Source organism: Rhinatrema bivittatum, chromosome 2 (genome assembly GCF_901001135.1).
Source record: "Rhinatrema bivittatum chromosome 2, aRhiBiv1.1, whole genome shotgun sequence".
NCBI lineage: Eukaryota > Metazoa > Chordata > Amphibia > Gymnophiona > Rhinatrematidae > Rhinatrema > Rhinatrema bivittatum.
Window position 1 is genome coordinate 250,035,770 of NC_042616.1, and position 20,392 is coordinate 250,056,161.

At 41.0% G+C, this 20,392-nt stretch overlaps 1 protein-coding gene across 2 annotated transcripts in view; it reads left to right on the forward strand.

Moving 5' to 3' along the window:
* Positions 1-20,392, forward strand: part of DYNC1LI1 (dynein cytoplasmic 1 light intermediate chain 1) — a 136,585-nt gene that overhangs the window by 46,049 nt on the left and 70,144 nt on the right. For both annotated transcript variants that reach the window (XM_029589409.1, XM_029589408.1), the window contains exons 5-6: positions 12,346-12,515; positions 15,833-15,926. In XM_029589409.1, coding sequence (XP_029445269.1) covers positions 12,346-12,515; positions 15,833-15,926 — 264 coding nt within the window. The remainder of the gene's footprint in view (positions 1-12,345; positions 12,516-15,832; positions 15,927-20,392) is intronic.

Below are 20,392 nucleotides of genomic sequence, written 5' to 3' on the forward strand. Positions count from 1 at the left end.
TATCTGCTTTAAGTTTGGTTAGCTCCTCTTGAACATACTTTTCTGAAAATAGATTTGAGGTTTTCACTTCCAATCCTATTGTGAATATGTAATGTGGTCCTGCTCTTGGCCATTCCACAGAACACAGAAGAGAAATATTTAAGCAATTTTATTTTTCTTTAACTGGGTAAATGTCACATCAGGACATACTAGATGTCATAAATGACTTATTTTGGAACAGCTGCGGAACCAACGCAGGGAGAACCATTTTAGACCTAATTCTTAGTGGAATTCAGGATTTGGTGCAAATGTTAACAGTAATGAGGACACGTGGCAACCAAGATCATAAATCGATCAGATTTGGCTTAATGACTGGAAGGAGAACATTTAAGTAAATCTACTGCTCTAGCATTTAATTTTCAAAAGGATGACTTTGATAACATGAGGAAAATTAGAAAAAAAAACTAAAAGGTGCAGATACAAAGATTGTTTGTCAAATATGGACATAGTTTAAAAAATACAATCTTGGAAGCTCAGATCAGAACTATTCTAAGGAACAAAATCATAGCGCATATATAAATACTTGTTTAATGGGACATAGCCAGCATGAAATTATACAAGGGAAGTCTTGTCTTACAAACCTATTACCATTTTTTGAAGGGGTTAATAAATATATGTATAATGATGAGTCGGTCGATACAGTGTATTTGGAATTTCAGACAGTCTCCCCATAAGAGACTCCTGAGAAAAATAAAACATTTATAGGATAGGAAGCAATGTCCTATTGTGCATTGCAAATTGGTTAAAAGATAAGAGAGTAGGAATAAATGGTCAGATTGCTCAGTGAAGAAACAGTGAGGCTCTCAGGGATCTGTACTGGGACCAGTGCTTTTTAATGTATTTATAAATGATCTGGAAAAGGGTGTAAGGAGTGAAGTGATCAAATTTGCAGATGAGAATTATTCAGAGGAGTTAAATTGTAAGAGGTCTTTGCAATGCTTAGACATTGAAATGGCAGAAGAAATTTAATGTGGAGCATGCACAGTGATGCACATGGGGAAAAGTAATCCACACTGTGGTTATACGAAGTTAGGTTCCATGTTAGGAGTTACCACCCAGGAAAAGGATCTGGACTTCATCACGGACATTACTTTGAAATCCTTGGCTTAGTGTGCAGCAGCAATCAAATAAACAAAACAGGAATTATTAGGAATGGAAGGGAGAAATAAATGGAGACTGTCTCTCTACCTCTGTATGGCTCCATGGTGAAACTGCACCTAGAGCAGGGATGGTGAACTCAGTCCTCGAGTGCCACAAACAGTCTAGGTTTTCAGGATATCTACAATGAATATGTACGAATGAGATCTGCATCACTGCTTCCATTGTATGCAAATCTATCTCATGCATATTCATTGTGGATATCCTGAAAACCTGGCCTGTTTGTGGCCCTCTGACTGGAGTTTCCCATTCCTGACCAGCGTATTGTGTGCCGTTCTGGATGCTACATCTCAAAAAAAATCTAGTTGAACTGGAGAAAGATATAGAGAGGAGTGACCAAAATAACGGGGATAGAAAGGCTAAAGAGGTTAGGGCTCTTCAGGCTGGAGAAGATGGCTGAAGGAGGGATATGATAGAGGTCTAAGAAAATTTTGCCCTTTTTTTTTTTTTTTTTTTTTTTTTTTTTTGTTAGCTGCTAAGATTTTCAGACTAGTGGATAACCAATTTTTTTAAATTAAAATGAGTGTGACTAGAACAGGTAAAAGTGAAGTAGTTATTTACTCTCTTCCCTCAAGGCACAATTAAGCTCTGGAATTTATTGCTGGAGAATGTAGTAAAGGCAGTTAGTGTAGCTGAGTTTAAAAAAGGCTTGGACAAGTTCCTGGAAGCGACGTTCATAAGTGGTTCCAGAGATTTTGGGAAAACCACTATTTACCCCTGGGTGTTTAGGATCTTGCCAGGTACTTGTGACCTGGATTGGCCACTGGTGGAAATAGGATACTGAGCTTGATGGACCCTCTTTCTGACCCAGTATGGCAATTCTTATTTTCTTTGTCAACCTCTACATATTCCATCCCTTCACCCCTGATTCTCACAATGCCACTTTTGCAATTCTTCCTATCACTAACATATATTATAAAGTCTTCCTTCCCCCAACCCCTGCATTATACCATATTTGGTTTTCTTCCTTTTTGCATCTTTGCATTCCTGACTACTTTCCCATCTTAGCTTTTTCCAGATACGTTTGCCTGTATTCCTCTTTCTGTGATCTCTTGTCATGTATGAAGTCCAGCTTTTCCTTACCTTTTCAGTTACTGCTTTAGTAAACCATAGTATCCTCTCTCCTCCTTCCTTTACATACTTTACAAACAGGTTATTTGCCTTTGTAAAATCTCCTTTTAGTTTTGTCCACCGCTCTTCTACTTCCCCCCCCCCCCCCCCCCCCACACACACACACACACACACTTTTGTGTTCCTCATGTCTAGGACCCTCGTCTTTGAATATACCTTCACTATCTACCCTTTTTAACGCTGAACCACACCATCCAGTGATCACTGGATCTCAGGTAATTATCCACTATAATATCAGAAACACTGTCTCCATTAGTGAGCACCATGTCCAGTTTTGCCCCCTCCCATATGGGTTCTATTACCAGTGATGGGGCATTTCTCCTTGCAGAGAATCCAGGATCTCCCTTCTAGAAGACATTGCAGTTGGAATGTTCCAATCAAAAAGTACAAACACTAGGTAATATATTTGACAGAATATTTTTGTTACTAAATGCATAATTTAAACTCTGGAAGATGTGGTTAAAGCTCTTTGTATTGCTGGGTTTAAAAAGTTTAGACATTTTCGTGGAAGAAAAATCCATAATCCGTTAAGGTGCACTTGGGGAAATCCACTGCTTATCTCTGGGATAAGCAGCATGGAATCTATCGACCTTTTGCTATCCTTCCAGGTACTTGTGACCTGGATTGTTGGAAACAGGATACTGGGCTTGATGGACCTTTGGTCTGACCATATATGGCAAATCTTAACATTCAGCAGGTCGAAATCCCCTAGTAAGAGCACATCTTCTCTTTCATAGCAATTTTGTGAATATCCTCCCTTTAAATCTTTTTATTTTTTCTTTGCTATGGAGATCTGAATATTACACCACTATAAATAATTTTCTGTTCCATCTTTTCAAATTAACTCTCAGTGCCTCCTCCATACCTTGTAAGCCCTGCAATTCTGTTGCTTTAGTACTCCTCTCTCTCGCTTTCTTCCTACCCAGTCCTTCCTGAATAGATTGTAGCCTAGTTTAACTATATCCAAGTCAGGCTTTTGAGTACCATGTCTCTGTGACAGCAACTTACATCCAAGTTAGCCGGTTCCATGACTGCTTCTAGATCCAGGACTTTATTTTCCATCCTATGAGCATTAGTGTGCATAGCTTTCCAGATGTTGCACTTTTTTTTCCCTATTCTACACTAGTGTTTTGTTTCACTTACCGGATGACTTTGTTTACTCATCCCTCACTATTCTAGTGTAAAGCCCTCCTCAGTAGGTTTGCAGGTCTGTGCGTGCTGGAAGAAGTTGTGCCCCTTCTTCCACAGATGGATTGTATCTCCATTCTGTAGTCCTTGAAACATCATCTCACTGTCTAGGAAGCTCAAATGCTCTTGCCTGCACCATCTATAGAATCATTCATTATTCAGAATGTGAGCTTCCCTGCCTGGCCCTTTATCATCTCTGAAGACAGAGGAGCTTACCACCTCTACATCTATTTGCTTTACCCTTTCCTCCAGAGCCACAAATTCACTTTTTGCCAACATGGATGAGCAGCGTTGGATAGTAATAGGTAGGCTTGAGTATTTTCAGCAGTCTTGTGTTGGATTTTGGCACCCAGCAGACAGCATACTTCCTGGGACACATCTGGTCAGCAGATGGATGCCTCTGTCCTTCAGCAGCAAGTCACCAGCTAGCTGCCACTACCCTCCACTTCCTAAATGCAGTGGTGGTTGAGCTTGCAGCTTTGGGGTTTGCCTTTTGCAGTTCTTCATCTTGGAATGGCTTCTCCTCTTCCACTTTCAGGGCTGCATACTGGTTCTTAGCACGAGGGAAATCAGTTAGCATGTATGTTCTAATGGCTGTTGTAATGTGAGTCCAGCTGACATTTTTGTGGTCCAGTTTCACCTTTCCCTTGGCTTAACCTTTCCTCCTTTGATACTTTTGATAAGCATTTCTTCAATGTTCTCATTCTCCCAGATGCTTGTCAGCCTTGCCACTTCCTAAGTTCAATCACCTGAGGAAGTTGATCTGTACAGATTCTTCCCTGTTGATCATAACATAGTCTGGATAGTAGTAATGATGGTGGCTGCTTTGTTTTCTGGCCATTCTTCAGCTGTTGGGAGCTTCTGATACTACTTGTTAGAGAATGAGAGAGACCTACTGAAGTCCTTACCTTTTCCTCAGCTGTCTTGCAAGTAAAAATTAGCCTGTGGCACTGCAGGATCTTTGTCTTATAACTTCTCCAAGGATTCTGGGATGTATATGCTATCCAAGCCTCATTCTGAGTCAAGCCAACATCCAAAGCCTCTGAACTACAGTGTAGAGATTAGACACCACCTACAGGCCAGCTTGGAGGAATTGAGCTGTCCGGGGAAAAACAGCTACAGAGTAAAACAAATCATGCAACATTTGCATTTGTGCACATTAAATTTCATCTGTCATTTAGGTGCCCAGTCCTGCAATTTTATAATGTCCTCACAACAACTTTGAATAACTTTGTAGTTTCTAGATTTGATCCTTAATCATTTCTCTTTTCCAGATGACTTATGAATGTTCCAGATTCCTGGGGCACTCTATTATTTATTGGGAAAATGGACCATTTAGTCCTATTGTTCACTTTTTTAACCAGTTACCAAGCCACAGAAGGTCACGTCCTCCTATCTCATGACTTTAATTTCCTAAGGAGTCTCTCACGAGGGACATTGTGGAATGCCTTCTGAAAGTCCAGATACACTATCAACCAGCTCCCCTTGTCCATATGTTTTAACACCTTAAAAAAAAATCAAGTAGATTAAAGCAAGACTTCCCTGTGCTAAATCCATGTTGACTTTCCCTTTAGGCCATGTCTATCCACAAGGCCAATAACTTTAAGTTTGGTTTCTATTAATTTGCCTGACACCAACATCCAAATCACCAGTCTATAGTTTCTTGGTGTTGCGTTCATGCCTGCTTTCGCCCTCGCTCCACCTCTCAACCTGTGTGGCGACTCCCTCCGTGCCTGATGGACAGCTTGATGCCGCGGTGCATCCATGCCGCTCCTTCCCGGCGTCCCCAGGCCGGCTCGATGCTGCGGATCCGCCAAGTTCCTGATGACGTAGGGCTCATGCTCCGAAGTATGTACCAGCAAGGGCGCGAACCTCAGGGGCGTCCCCCTGTGTTGACGTCATTCGCTTCCAACATAAAAGGTCTTTTCTTTTGCTAACAAGTCGAGTTAGCAAGGACTCAGATTGGACTAGCTTCGGCTGTCCAAACACCATCTTGCACCACAAGATTGTTTGTGGGACTCCTCCGGACCCACTTTACTCTTGCAGCATTGCCTCTCCGGACCTACCAGGGGTACCCGCTCCTCGGGAGCCTCATTCTCTTTCTCTATTTCAGACTACAGACAGGAACCGGTACTCACTCCCCATGGACCTATGTTCCTGAACACTCTGAAGATTCTCCTTGCCCAGAAGCCATCGCAGGTACAGACATTGTGAGTTACTATTTCAGATGGTATATAGGAACTGGTACTCGCTCCTTGAGGGCCTATGTTCCTGAACACCCTGAAGATTCTCTTTCGACTAGAAGCTATTCCAGATACAGATTAGTGTGAGTGACCACTGCTCTCTCAGAGCTTCCCTGGAACCAGGTACTCGCTCCTCGAGGGCCTAACCCTTTCCAACTACTGAGCCCTATCAAGACATTGTGTGAGATATCTAGTACTGGCTATGTATATCTGCATATCCTGTCTATTCACTATCTGCAGTCTCTTTGCAGCTCAGCAACCTGGGAATCGCAGTTCCAGTCTCTGAGGGACTTCAGCCCTGCCAGGCATACCAGCTCACTACTGCCACCTCTGGTGGTTATACTGCTTATCTAATAAAGAACTATCTGAGTCTGTCTCCATACTCCAGCCTAGCCAGTGGTCCCTCTCGGGACTCCCTCCTGAGGGTGCTATCATCTGCCATCGGCCCAAGGATTCACCTATTTACTTTCTGTCCAGCTGCGCACCATCTCCAGTACTCCGCTAGTACGGATTGCCAACTCTGCAGTCTACATTACATTGCCATTCCTTAGCAGACCCATAGGAGGCAGTTCACTACAGATTGCTATTCCTCCCTTAGGGGAGGAACTTCCATCAGACTGCTATTCGTATCTGCTCGCTCCTCCCATCCGCATCGCAGACCCTGCAACAGATTGTTTACCACTAGCACTATTACAACAGTTTGCTAGCTCCTCCCCTTACAGGAGCATCCAGCAGCAGGTCGCTAACAGATTGCTAACTCGAGCAGCAGATCCGTAACACTTGGATCACCCCTGGAATCCTTTTTAAAAACTGGTGTTATTGGCCATCCAGTCTTCAGGTACTGTGGCTGGTTTTAATGATAGGTTACAGATTGCTAGTAACAAATCTGCAATTTTATATTTGAGTCCTTTCAGAAAGGGCTGAGTACCATCCAGTCCCAGTGATTTGTTACTCTTTAGTTTGCCTGTTTGATCTTCCATTTTCACAGTGACTTTTCTTTTGAATCATCACAGTATAAACACTTCTTTTTTACCTTTTGGTCATCTAGCAGTCCAGCTGACTCCCTCCCTGAGAAGGCCTATAGGCTTATTGCTTCAAATGTACTTGAAAATGTTTTTATTGATTGTCAGCTGAGATTGCTTATGATTATTGTTGCTAAGCACTCCCTCTCTTTACAACTTTGCAGCCTTGAAAGATCAAGGAGTTCAAAAAAGCCCTTAAAACCTACTTGTATTCTGCAACTTTCCCACCAACACTCTATCCAGCATTACTATCTCCTTTTCAGTAAGCAGCAGTATTTATCAGCAGTGATTTGATATTGCTAGTCTGTGTTCTTATGTTTTTATGATACTGTATGTCTGTCTAAACTTAATATCTGTTCCTTTTATGTATGTTTCTCTGCACCCAGACCTGAACTTTGGCAGGTATGGGTTATAAGTAATTCTAAACAAAATAAAAATAAACTGTAGTGCTTTGCATCAGGTCCCACATTCCACTGAGTGCTACATTTAAAACTTCTCCCTGTCCCCTGAGCCCCACTTCATAGATTCCAAAACCAGCTGTTTGATGAAGCAGTCATTTATATTAGTGTTCCCAACCAGTGTGCCATGGAAAATTTAACACTGCCTGATGCTCAGATCCAGGTCAGCAGTGCCTGAGTTCTACTCAGCAGTTCACAGCAAAAAGAAAAAACAGTGGTGGATCAAACTTGTAGGAACTCCTTTCTGAGAACGTGTAAACATGCACGCCTCTTCTTCCTAGATACAGCATGAATCCGGGCTGTGATAATTAATGGGCAGCACACATTACCTCCTTCCCTCCTCAGTCTTAACCCCAGACTGAGTTAGATAAGGAGAGCATTCACTGAGCATTGGATGTAACTGACTTTTTCTGTTTGTTTGGGAGCAGCAGCTCTAGCAGCCACAACTGATCCTGCTGCCTGCATCCCATCTTCTCCCTCCTGTACTTGTATTTAGATAGAGCTGGTCCATCATTACGAGTTCATATTCAGTATGTCTCTACCTCCTCTCTCCCTTTGTTATAAAATTTGAAAGAGACTGGTGGCTTTCAATGCTTTCCTAACTTTTCTTTTGGTCTTCTGACTGCTTGCTCTGTGGTGGTCATTGTGCCATGCAACATTTTTGTTAATGTAAGTGTGCCTTGGGAGAGAGAATGTTGGGGAAACACTGATTTATAGCATATAGAAACTTAACCTCCCTAGGATATCCTAATCTGATATTAACAAGGATAGTTAAAATTTCCCATTATTGTATTGACAATTTTATTTGCCTTTCTATCTTATTAGTATTTCACTGTCAGATTCTTCATCCTGGCCAGGTGGATAATGGTATACATCCATTTTTATATGCTTTTGCATCCCATGTACTTTCGAACCATAACTCCACAATGCATTTCTTTTCCTGCAAGGCTTTTATCCTGCTGGACTGTATACCAGCCTTTACATATAGTACCTACCCTCCACTAATTGGATCTGCCCTGTCATGTTGATATAATTTGTACCCTGGTATCAGTGTGTCATTGATTATCCTCTTTCCACTGGGCCTCTGAAATGCCTATTATATCTGTATCTTCATTAAGTGCTGTACTTTTGAACTCCATTTTTTTTTTTAGACTTCTGGCATTTGTATACAATTTAGAGTTTTTTTTTATAATTGATATTAGCAACCTGTTATCAGTTTATAGAGGTAATTTATATTCCTTCATATTTGTTAGCTCTTTAATTCCATCTGGATTATTTCAGGCTTTACCTATCTATTGAAATATTCTAATTTCTGTTATACTAGTATCCTTAAATATCTTACTCTGAATCATGTACTTCTGAATGACTCTTGGCTTTCTCCCATTATTTAGTTGAAAAGTTGTTCTAGCTGTGTGTTAAATATTAAGGCCAGCAGCTGTGGAGCCCTTCTTGTCAGAATAAGTAGCTCCTTCCCCCAGAATGTTGCCCATTTCCTCACAAATTTTACAGGCCTTTTCCTGGCACTTTGGACTTGTCTTGTGGCAAACTTTTACAGAGTACCACGTGTAGTTCTCATGGCATCCTATCAGATCTTCTGGTAGAGTATAATAATCTGGAAGAATCATAAAAATTGAATTTCCTTATTGTCCATGCCAGACTAGGCCAGATAAGTAGGTTATGTTCCCTTGTCAGCAAATGGAGGCAAAATAAAGCTTACAGCTGTTCACTTCCCCTATACGTGTCTGGTGCCTTCAACTCTTCAGTTTTTCTGTCTCCAGCTGATGGTATGGACACATGGACTGGTGCTGCAGCCAGGAGCAGGCTAATTTTGGGAAGGCTATAGGCTCAGTTTTGTTGTGGAGTATACAGACAGTCTTGGGAGTGCTCTGGGCAATGGGCCTGATTGTTCCTTTTCCCTTGGGAAATGACTCATTTGGGGTCTGAGGTCCTATTTCAATGGTCACTCAGTAGTGGTCCCTGGTGACTTTTTTTTCTTTTGATGGGTCCAGCAGTAGGAGCTGCTTAGAGTAAACTATCTCAGTAAAATGTGTTTTTGTTTTTTTTTTAATGCTTGCAGCACAGCTTTTTCACTGGTCTGCTTCCCAGTCTCTTATGGTGCTGTCAGATTTTGACTTGGTCTTGGGGTTTGAAGTAATCACTCTTCCCTCTTTTTCCCTCCCTCCACTTGCTTCCAGTATGGTTGTTTATTAAAAAAAAAAAAAAAAAAAAAAGAGAGAAAAAAGCACAGTGCTGCAGATAAATCCGTGGTGGTTTAGCATGTCAACTGTGCCTTCTGCCTGGCTTGTGAGTAGGCAGGCATCAGGAAGAGATGCAGTCTATGGAGGGTCAGCAACCTGCAAAAAAGCTAAACTGGGTGGGTTCCCCAATCAAATGCTGGCTCAGGCAGTGGGAAGTAGTACTGCAGTGCATGTGGAACAGGGCCTGCTTGGTGCAACCATTTTACTGCCACTTTGCACCTAATGTAAGTTGAGCATTCCAAGTTGTTTATCCCTTTCCTCTGATAGTTGAATAAGGAAGTTCCGTGGGGGCTACACATTTTCTCACCGGCAGAGCAGAGCCTGTGCAACTCCTGTTCTTTTGGGAGTTATTTCAGCAGGTGACCTCAGAGGCATAGCAAAGTTCTTTTCTAATACTCGCTCTGCTAGTGGAGTGAGCAATGGAGAGAACAGCCTGCAGAAACAACTCTCTTGCTGCTTTGACTTGGCCCTAAAGAGTCAGACATCTGACTCGAAGAAAAACCAGAGTCCCCACCCCCCCTGCATAAGGAAGCCTTTAGTACCCCTTTACCAGCAGTACCTGGGGTCATGGCTAGCACAAGGAGAGAGCCTAATAGTTATTGCACAAATAAAGCTCCCCAGAGGGATTTTAAGGCCAAATTAGACTTGGATGCTGAAGACTGATGCAACCTGTTTAAAAATAAATAAATAAATCTCTGGTTGGTCCTACTTGGGCAGCTTCCCTTATTCATGTCCCCTCACAGAAGAAACTTAAATTAGTCTGGGTAACATTTGGAGTGCTAGAACACTCCACTAACTGGGACAGTCCTACGGAATCAGCTAGAAAAGAGGAGACTGCAGATCTGGCAGACAGGTGAAGACCTCCTCCTCAGAAGGGGATAATGGCTTGAAGGAGAGGCTATTAAGGAGAGAAGGGCTGGTGACCCTTAATTCTGGAGTATGACCTCCTGCATCTCTTGAATTAGAAATGAGAGGCAATAATCTGATCTGTAGAGGGATCTCATATTCTTGGATGCTGTTATGCCCCTTCCCCGAGTGCTTCTCTTTAAACCTAGAGATGGTATCTCCTCAGTGTGAAACACCTGATTCCAGTCTTAAGGTGGCCAGTATGATAGAGAGAGAGAGAAAGGTATGGTGTTGGATTACCTCAGGTGTTGTCCTTGTATTTTAAGGCCACTTTTCGTGGATGGAAGCACAGCGTTCAGGCCCCCCTCATAAGTCTTTGCTTAAACAGTCTTTCATATTTTTATAGTTTCTTTCCTTCGGCAGCTATGTTCAATGGATTTGTGTCTTGAGCCCTCCGTTGTTGGAAGACAATGGTGAACTTCCCCATACTTAACAGTATGGTTGAGGTTGATGGTCTCAAACCTTCCTAAGCAGGGACCTGTAGCTCCCAGATGGAGTCATGGAGATAAGTGATGCTAGGAACACCTTCAGTCAATCCCCTATATGGCTTGACCTATGCTTGTTTAAGATGAGGCCATGGTTTTTACAACCATGTTTCTTGGGAGTTCTGTCACAGAATGATCGCCATTGCAATCTCTGATTTTATATAGTTCTCTGTAAGAGACCTGTCCTTTGGAGCAGTCTTCTAAGATTAGGGACCAAGGTTCAGAGACTAGCTAGGCGTGCTTATCAGAAGCTTCTTTCCTGCCCCCTCACTCCCTGCCTTAGGCAATTGCCACTCCTGGTCGGAAGTCTACAAGCAATTTACCCAGGCAGCTTTCTCCCTTCATTGGGGAGGTAGTCCAGGGCAATGAGTTTGACTGGGGTGGATTCCTCCTCCTTGTTGGCTGCTGTGTTCTTGGCATGCTCCTTCATGGTGACTTTTAGGAGTTATCTGCTTTGGATGGTCAGACACCATTCAGGAGGACTTCCTTGTTGCCCTATGTGTAGGCCTCGGGGGTGATGGCATTAGGCTAGTTCGGTCAGCCACATGTTTGGGGCTTCATGTCTCCCTTGAAAAGATGTCAGGGGCATAGACTGTTTCAGGTCTCCCAGATATTTTTCAGATGCATCATCCTGAATATCTTATTGATAACTATTAGGCTGTCCCCTTATTTATTTTATTTGTTTGTTTTTATATACCAGTGTTCGATCTGGAATATCACATCTGTTTACATTGTAACTTGGTTTTAGGAAGGAGGGCCTTCCTATTTACATTATAACTTCAAGAATGCTTCTTATTTAACATTTTAAATTCAAATTCAGAGAGAGTGCATACAATAACAATTGGGAATGAGAACAATATGTCTTCATATGCTAGCCATGATCCCAGGTACCTGCTGGTAAAGTGGTAGTAAAGGTCACCTTATGCAGGTGAGGAACTCTTCGTTCCGAGTCAGAAGTCTGACTATTTAGGGTCAAGTCAGAGCAGGAAAGCTATTGGGTTGCAGCCAGGGTTATGCATATGTGGCAACCCACAGTAATTAGATTTTTCCCAGTCTCTGGGAAATTCAAATTGTCTAATTCATTTAAAACGAATGTACATCTCTCTTGTTTCTTTGGTTTCTTTAAGTATCTTGGCCATTTTAGCTTCTAAGGAAGGTATCCACCAAAAGATCTTATGGGTTAAAATGAAGTTAATCTCTGTTGGGCTAGGATGCAATGAGCCTTTCTTTGCAGCTACCTGGGTTTTTCCCCCTATTTTTTTTTTCTATTAATGTCAAGTTAAGAAATCAGTCTAGCTATACAATTCATGTATAGCTTACAACCTATATTTTGCCCTGGAATATAACGTGTGCATTTTCTACAATGGCAAAATTCAAAAGAATTGTACAGTGTAATTTCTGGTAGCAATGAGATGTTTGTGTAATATTCATAATACAGATCTGTTACTTTTTCACAGTGGTTAGAGAGTTCCAAGAATATGAAGAACCAAGAGAAGATTTTCCAGCTTCTCCCCAGAGAAGAAATACTTTGTTACAGGAAGATACAGATGACAGTGTGATTTTACCTCTGGGCAAAGATACACTTACACATAACTTGGGCATGCCTGTAGTGGTAGTTTGTACAAAGGTTTGTTTCAATTTTTTCACTGTTTTCTTGCATTTTAACTAGTTATAAGTTTTATTCTTTGATGTGGATATTGCTGTTGTAAGTGGCTCGTGTACATCTGTTGTAATTTGGACAATTCTCTGGCAATTGGTAAAACATGGTGTACATTTTGCTACCCAAAATCAAGTGTAAATGCATCTTTCTACTTTTAACTTGGAAATAGTCTAATAGAATAGAAGTAGAAATGCATGAAATAATGAATAAAGGAGCCTTCCCAAAATTGGTTATGCATATTGATGGTGCCTGTTAATGGTTTAGTCAGTCCTTGGTTTTAACAGTAAAGCTTACTCATCAATCAGAAATTGTAGAGACAGCCATGAAAAAAAAAAAAAATCAAATGACCATTCCAATGATTCCCTTAAGGATCCTAAAATGCTAGGCCAAATAGGAAAGTGTTAAACAACTCCTTGTTGTCATCCAAAATAGCTGCACAGCAATTGTCAGTTTATATGATGCAGTATATGCATGCTTACAAATGTGTAAAATCTTACTCTACCATGGGAATCTAAGGAGACAATGCAGGCTCAACTTTCAGAGGCAGTAGAATGTGGCAAGCACGTTATCCATGCAGCATATGCCTCATTTGAAACATCTTGGAGCCAGGATATTAGTGTGACTAAGAGTCTGGGCTCAGAGGATGTACTCACAGCATGTAGTCTCTGTAAAGGAGATAATCCCTTCAGCAAGATAGTTTAAGAAACTGATCTGATAAAGATCACTCTCTACACTACCACAGCAGCCACACCAGAACAGCCTTCAACTTAGAAAAAGCCCCCATACCACCAGTACAAGAAACAATTTTAATATTAAAGATGGAGTACAGAAAAATCCCTCAGCACCAGGTTCTAAGACCCAGGCAGAGGGATAGGTGGCAAATGAAACCCTGGATAATGTCACAGCTGAAAATCTACAGCATTGGTATTTTTCCTGTACAAGAACATACCCACAGTAGGAGATTATTTGACATATGAATGGCTTGACATAATCATGGACGAATGGGTAAGGAAGACTGTGAAGAAAGGCTATCACTTAAGATTCATTCAAGTTTCTCCCAGATATGTACTGCCTTGTGCTTGCCAAGAAATATTGATGAACAAACGGCTACAGCTAGTTAGTCTCCTTCTACAAAGCAAAGCTGTCAAGCCAGTCCTTCCTGGAGAAATATATCAAGGGTTTGGATCTGAAGAATGCATACACATACATTCAAGTTCACCTCAATCAGACAATTGTTCAGATAAACTCTGATCTCAAAACATACCAATAGAGTTCTCCCATTTAGCCGATCGTATTCACAAAGTGCCTTACTATAATAGCTCATATTTGCATATTGGGGAAGTCAGGTACTTCCCCTACTTGGATTACTGACTAATAGAGCTCTCCTATCCAGTAGGAACAAACCAGCTGGGTAACAATACAAGTATTGGAATCTCTAGGTTTCATTGTAAACTATCATTTCTCACAGGACAAGCAGGATGGTAGTCCTCACTTATGGGTGACGTCACAGGATGGAGCCCAATCACGGAAAACGTCTGTCAAAGTTTCTAGAACTTTGGCCCCTACTGGGCATGCCCAGCATGGCACTAACCCTGCAGCCAGCAGGGGTCCCCCTTCAGTCTTGTTTTGAAAGCTACAGGTAGTGCCGAAAAATAACATAAAACGAACCCAACACCACGGAGCGGCGGGCGGGTTTCGTGAGGACTAACATCCTGCTGTCCTGTGAGAACACCTGTTACAGGTAAGCAACATTTGCTTTCTCACAGGACAAGCAGGATGGTAGTCCTCACATATGGGTGAGTACCGAGCTGAGGATGTCCGAACATGCACCAAATGTACCCAACGGCGTGCAACAGGCACAACAACTGGGATGGAATTTGGTAGAGGGCATCCGGAACCCTACCAGGCAGGCGGAAGGGTGTTGGTACGTCACATTGGAAAAAGGTTACGGAGGACAGATTGGCCAAAGATGGAATCCTGTTTTCCGGCTTTGTCCAAGCAATAGTGGGCTGCGAAAGTATGGAGTGAGCTCCAGGTAGCAGCTCTGCAAATATCAGGAAGCGGCACCAATCGTAGGTGTGCTTCTGAAGTCGCCATGGCCCTCACAGAGTGTGCTTTAACACGGTCTTGAAAAGGAATGCCTGCTTGCTGATAGCAAAAAGATATGCAATCCGCCTTTTGCCTTTTGCATGGAGGAAATAAGAGTCTGGGATTTTAGTGATCCCAGTCAATGTATTACTGAAGACATCATATCTCCCAGGAATATGAAACTCTATAGCAGACAAGCTATAGTGTCATGAAACCTCATGAATGATCGTTGGATAACAATCAACTGGCTGTTCAGAAAATGGGGTCCCTATGGGAGGGGGATCTCTTAGCCTCCAGTACTAACAAACTGCCAGTATTCTTTTCCAGAAAGCCATCCAGAAACAGTATAGCATTAGATGTCCTGGTTATCCGATGGACTTGGAGTCTTATGTACATGTATCCTTCCATACTTTTTATCTCCAAGAGCATCCTCAACCTAAAACAAGAGGCTCTCAATGATCCTCATACCTCCTGTATTGGTCCAGGCAGCTATGGTTCTCTTTGCTTCAAGATCTATCGATTTCATCCTTTGATAAGGCCAAGTATATCTCCATCTGTAATTACTCAGAATCAAGGTGCATTACTTCATCCCAGGCTTCAGTCTTATGGCTTAGATGTTGGATGTTGCATGGTCTCATCATTCCAACTTACAAGAGAAATTGAAGACTTTCTAACTTTGGCCAGGAATCCATTTACAGAAGTCTTAACTCCTTTAAATGAGAGAGTCCCTCTCTATGGTCAGGAAAGGGACAAAACCAGTTAATTTTATCTATCATTCTTAAATACCTCTTTTACAAAAAGGATTAGAGATTACATCATGAAGAGTCCACCTCGGTGCTACTGCAGTTTACTATGACCAACTTAATGGAGCTTCCATGTCGTCCATCTTCTGGTATCGTAGTTCACGAAATGTCTTTATCATACAAGACCTCCAGTATATAAGTGTCCAGAATTTGGATTTAAATTTAGTCCTAGAACAGTAAATAAAGTTGCTATTTCAACCTCTAGATTTTGCTTCTCTAAAGCATCTATCTTGGAAAGTTTTATTCCTGATTACTGTAATATCAGCAAGAAGTGTTAAAAGGAAGCATATTTGCAGAAGCAAATTTAATGTAAAAAGTTATATGTATATATGACAGCTTCAGACCAATGTCAGTTATGCTTGAAGTGAATGTTTTATTGTTTTTATCCAACAGTGTGATGCCATTAGTATATTGGAAAAAGAGCATGACTACAGAGATGAACACTTTGACTTCATTCAATTACATATCAGAAGATTTTGTTTACAGTGTATCCTTATTAAGTTTGTCAGACATGATAAAGCTTTTTGTAACCTTTTTGAAACCAAATTCATTTCCCATATTAGACCTTTATTTACTGAATAAGTCTAAATTGGACAGTTTGTGCCAATAAGGGCAAAATTCAGCCTATTTCTTTACTCTGAATTTGTGCTTAGACAAAATGTTTTATCAGAGACCCTTACACCTAACAGATTTTTATCCATTTTGAATTTGGAAGCGTTCTTGTGTATCTGAAAGTAATCAGAAGGAAATGGGTAAGTATCTTTAAAGGTATCCAGTCACAGTGATGGGTGATGTGATCTGCCTGCTGCACCAGGGTGCTACCCATCCTGAATGTTCTAGAACTTAGAACTCTGCCTCATCACCAATTGATATCCATTTTCTCTAGCTGTCAGTTCCTTTCCATTCATGTTTTATGTACTGAGGGACTTTAGTTATCTTAATATTACATTGTTTGATTAGTGTTTTTATGTTGTAAACTGTTTAGCATGGTTTTTCTATTATAAGTAATATAAAATCTCTTAATAAAATCTTTGCGCATAAGCTTTTTTTTTTCTCCATTTTCAAGTTTAGATTTTTTTTGGATCCTCTTATACAAAGATTCTTTCCTCTTCCAAAAAGCATAGTTTACTGATAAGATGTATCCATATCACTTTGAGTCTCACCTTTTTGGTGTAGGTTGGGTTGGTTTTTTTTTTTTTTGGGGGGGGGGGGGGTTATCCCTTATTTTGTGATAACATTTCACGGTGTAACTTTTTTTTTTCTCTTTAAGGCTTGGTGGGGGTTTTTTTACCTATTGAAATCTCTCAAATATTTTAATATATTTACAGTATGTGCTGAAAGTTCCATACTGCTACTGTTAGCTTATTAGCTTAAAATTTGTCAAGACTATTCTTTTTTTTAACTTGCATTTGCAAAGCTTCATGCCAAAACCTCTTTGAATGATGCATAATAGTTTCTTGTTTGTCAGGTAACCTAATTGTGATTTCCTTTACTCTGTTTATGCTACATTCTCAGTTTGACATTGGTTTAAGTGCATCAACAGAGCTTAACATTCTGAGCAATATCTTAGCTTCTCTGGGTGTGGTTATAGGACTTCTGCAGTCCTCATGCAGAGAAATACCTTAATATGTATATTCTGTTGCTTTATTTATTTTTTTACTTTGTTTACCTTTGAAATCTCAGATTATTCTACTTTACAAGTGTTCATTTTGAATGACATGTACAGTCTGTTAGCCTTGTGTCTTGGCACACAGTTTCTTTTTATTGTTTCCTTTTTTTGTGCTTGCCTCACTCCAGTTTAGTTGTTGGCCCTTTTTTGTCAAGTGCTGCATGTGCAATTTTCTTCAGCCCTGGTACTAGTTGATAAATGGAATTCCCCTCCTTCTGAAGGCTTGTACTTCCAGTTCTGACTGGTTCATGCATCAGGATGTGATTCTGAAAAGTGAACCCTGATCTCCATCATAGCATTGCTCAGTGCTGCCATTGGCCTGGCCCCTGTGATCGTTGCTTGATTATTAAAAGATCTTGCTCAGCTGGTTATCTGAAAGTTTTCTCACACACTATATTTTCAGTGATTGTTTGAAATGCTAACTTCAGTTAATCTTCATCCATTGTTTCCTTGTATTTCTTTTATTATAGTCAAGTAAATGTATTTGTAGATGCATTTATCATGTGCATTAGAAATGAATATACATTGCAGATATTTTTATAATTCTGTTGTACTCCTACAATAGAGATGTAGCTTTTTCTTTTCTGACATGTACTGTTTGCACTTAAGCTTTTACCCTTTGGAGCTGATTTTTTTCTCAAAGACTTGAAGTAGAGAAAACTTTGTGTCGTCATGCCGGACTTCAGTATAACAGTTTTCACCTATTTTTTTTGTAGTTTAGAACTTTTATTTCCCAATGTGGTAACAAACTAAGGGGGTCATTTATCAAAATGCGGTAAGGCGTTTTCGCATGCGTTAAGGGCTTATCGCATGCGAAAAAGCCCCGTTTTTGCATGCGATAGGCCTTTAACGCATGCGAAAACGTGTTTACCGCATGCGATCGCACCATATCGTATGGTGCGATGCAAAAACTGGGAGGAGTAGGGGCGGAGAGGGGATGCAAATTCAAAACCTGGGCGGAGAGTGGGCTGGGTTAGCCTGCCTGCGAAGAGGTATCGCAGAGCCATAACGCCAATTTTAACAACACCTCTTTCAGATGCGTTAGGCTCTGCGATAGCAGCCGGGACCATGCGGTGAGTACCTTCGCCATTTGCGATGGGGTCCGTTAGCATACACCACGCCCCTTTTGCTATCGCATGCGGTACGTACCGCATTTTGATAAATCCACCCCTAAGATGCTTCTTCGTATGGATTTAATTATTTGCCTTACAAAATCCAAGCTCAGGTTGTTAGATGTAGTTGGTATTTCTTTTCCCCAGAGCATTTATATTCCAAGTCTGTACCAGAGGCAGTGGAGGGAATGTGACTGGCCTAAGGCCACAAGGCACATCAGCGGGCGAAGCAGGGTTTGAACCCAGTTTCTTGGCCTGCTGCTCTAACCACTAAATACTCATCCAGGCCTGCACATCTTTTTGAGTGTCATATTCTGCATATATGCCCTTCTGTGTGGCCATATGTTTGATTCATATTCATAATGCTGACAAGCATACACACTTTTTTATAGCTTATATTCTTTACCTCATTCTGCTCTTTTAACTTGTACTTGTGCTACTTTCTTTGCAAAGAACCATTTTCTAGAACTTCTTGTTTAAAACAATTGACTGATCCTGTGTGAACATTTGTACTTATTTTTCTTGTGCATATGATATATAATTTTTTTATCAGAATTTGGTGTTATACCTCATCTCTAGGGACTTTCATTTTCAATTTCTATTGTTTGTTTTTCCCAGGAATTTATCAAGGTTTATTATGACAACAAAAACAGGAGAAAATCCGTTAAAGATATATTTACCTGGAAAAATCAAAGTTTAGAAGCCAGGACAATAAAACAATATTAAGCAGATTCTCCCACCCATCCACTTTGCAGCACTCCTATCTCTACCTTAATCCCCTGCCTAGCATGTGTCTCTTCCCCCATTTCCCACAACAGCATTCATCCTTACTGGTTAGCTAAGGGTTTCTCTCTCCTTCAGCAGCATGCTTACTGAGGCTCCCATGCACTGCTGCACTGCACTTCTGCTTTTGTGTATGGGCCAAGGACCCTGCTGGGAAATGCGTCTGGACAGGGCCTGCTTCACACACATTTGTGGCACCAGACAGCTGGCACTTTTGGCTGCTTGGTGGGCGAAGAGGCAGGACTCAACAAACAGCATGGGCAGCCCTGGAGGATGAGCACTTTCACTAGTGAGGTGGTGGGTGGGGGTTGCTGGACTTGAAACAAAGAATGTGCTTTCTTCCAGCAGCAGCTGGAGGCCTTGAAACACTCATTTGTAGTTCAGAAACAGCTTTTTAAACAGCCTAAAATTAGGGTGAATGTTCTTAAACAGATTTGTCACATTTAGAAAATTCTGGGAATTTATGGGTGAAAATTGGTGTAGCGTATTCGGGCTGGCTGTAGCCGCAGGAACAGTTTCAGGAATAACACAAGACTTGACTAACTTGGCTCAGGTGCAGTTATTTACATTGTGTCACAAGGTGCATAAATCAAAGTAAAGCTCATCTTGCATCAGGCACACATTTGGTAAACATACCGTGAGATCCTACCAGTTCTCCCAAGGCCGCCTTTAGCTCTCTAGGCATGGATTCTTACAGTAGGGTGAAGGGAACCTCGCTTCACCCAGAATCCCTTACTGCGTTCTGCCTTTAGGAGAGGACTGGGTTAGATACTTGAACTGGGCTCCTTGAGGTAGAGTGAGAGAATTGTTGGTAACCTACATCACAGTTGATTTAAACTGAAAACAAAGACCCTACTCATCTCTTGTGAATTTGTTTGGACTTCTTTTTTGTGTTAAACTGTTTGATACAGGAAACAATATTCACAAAACATCAAAACTAACATCAGGTTCATCCAATTATATAAACATTTTCAGTTAACTGTGTACATTGGGACTTGAGAATTTAAATATATTTCTATAGCAGAAATATTTTTCTGCCTCTCTTCCACTTTATTCCTCCAGCCCTCATACATTTCTCTCAATACCCCACATTCATCCCACATATTTATACATACTCCTCATATATTCCACTCATCTAATGTAAGTATGCATCTAACCATGTTTCCCATATAACCATTCCAATTACTTCATTGTTTCAAAAGGTAGAATTTTTCAAAAATACTTTCCACTTGTGTATAAATTTCTTAAATATGACATTTCTCAATCTGAAAAATTTCCATCAATCGTTATCATTTTAATCCATTGTATCAGAATACATTTCTTTTCGGTAGGCACTAATTTCTGAAAGTAAAATGTGCGGCTTGGCTGCACATTGTACTTACTGAATCG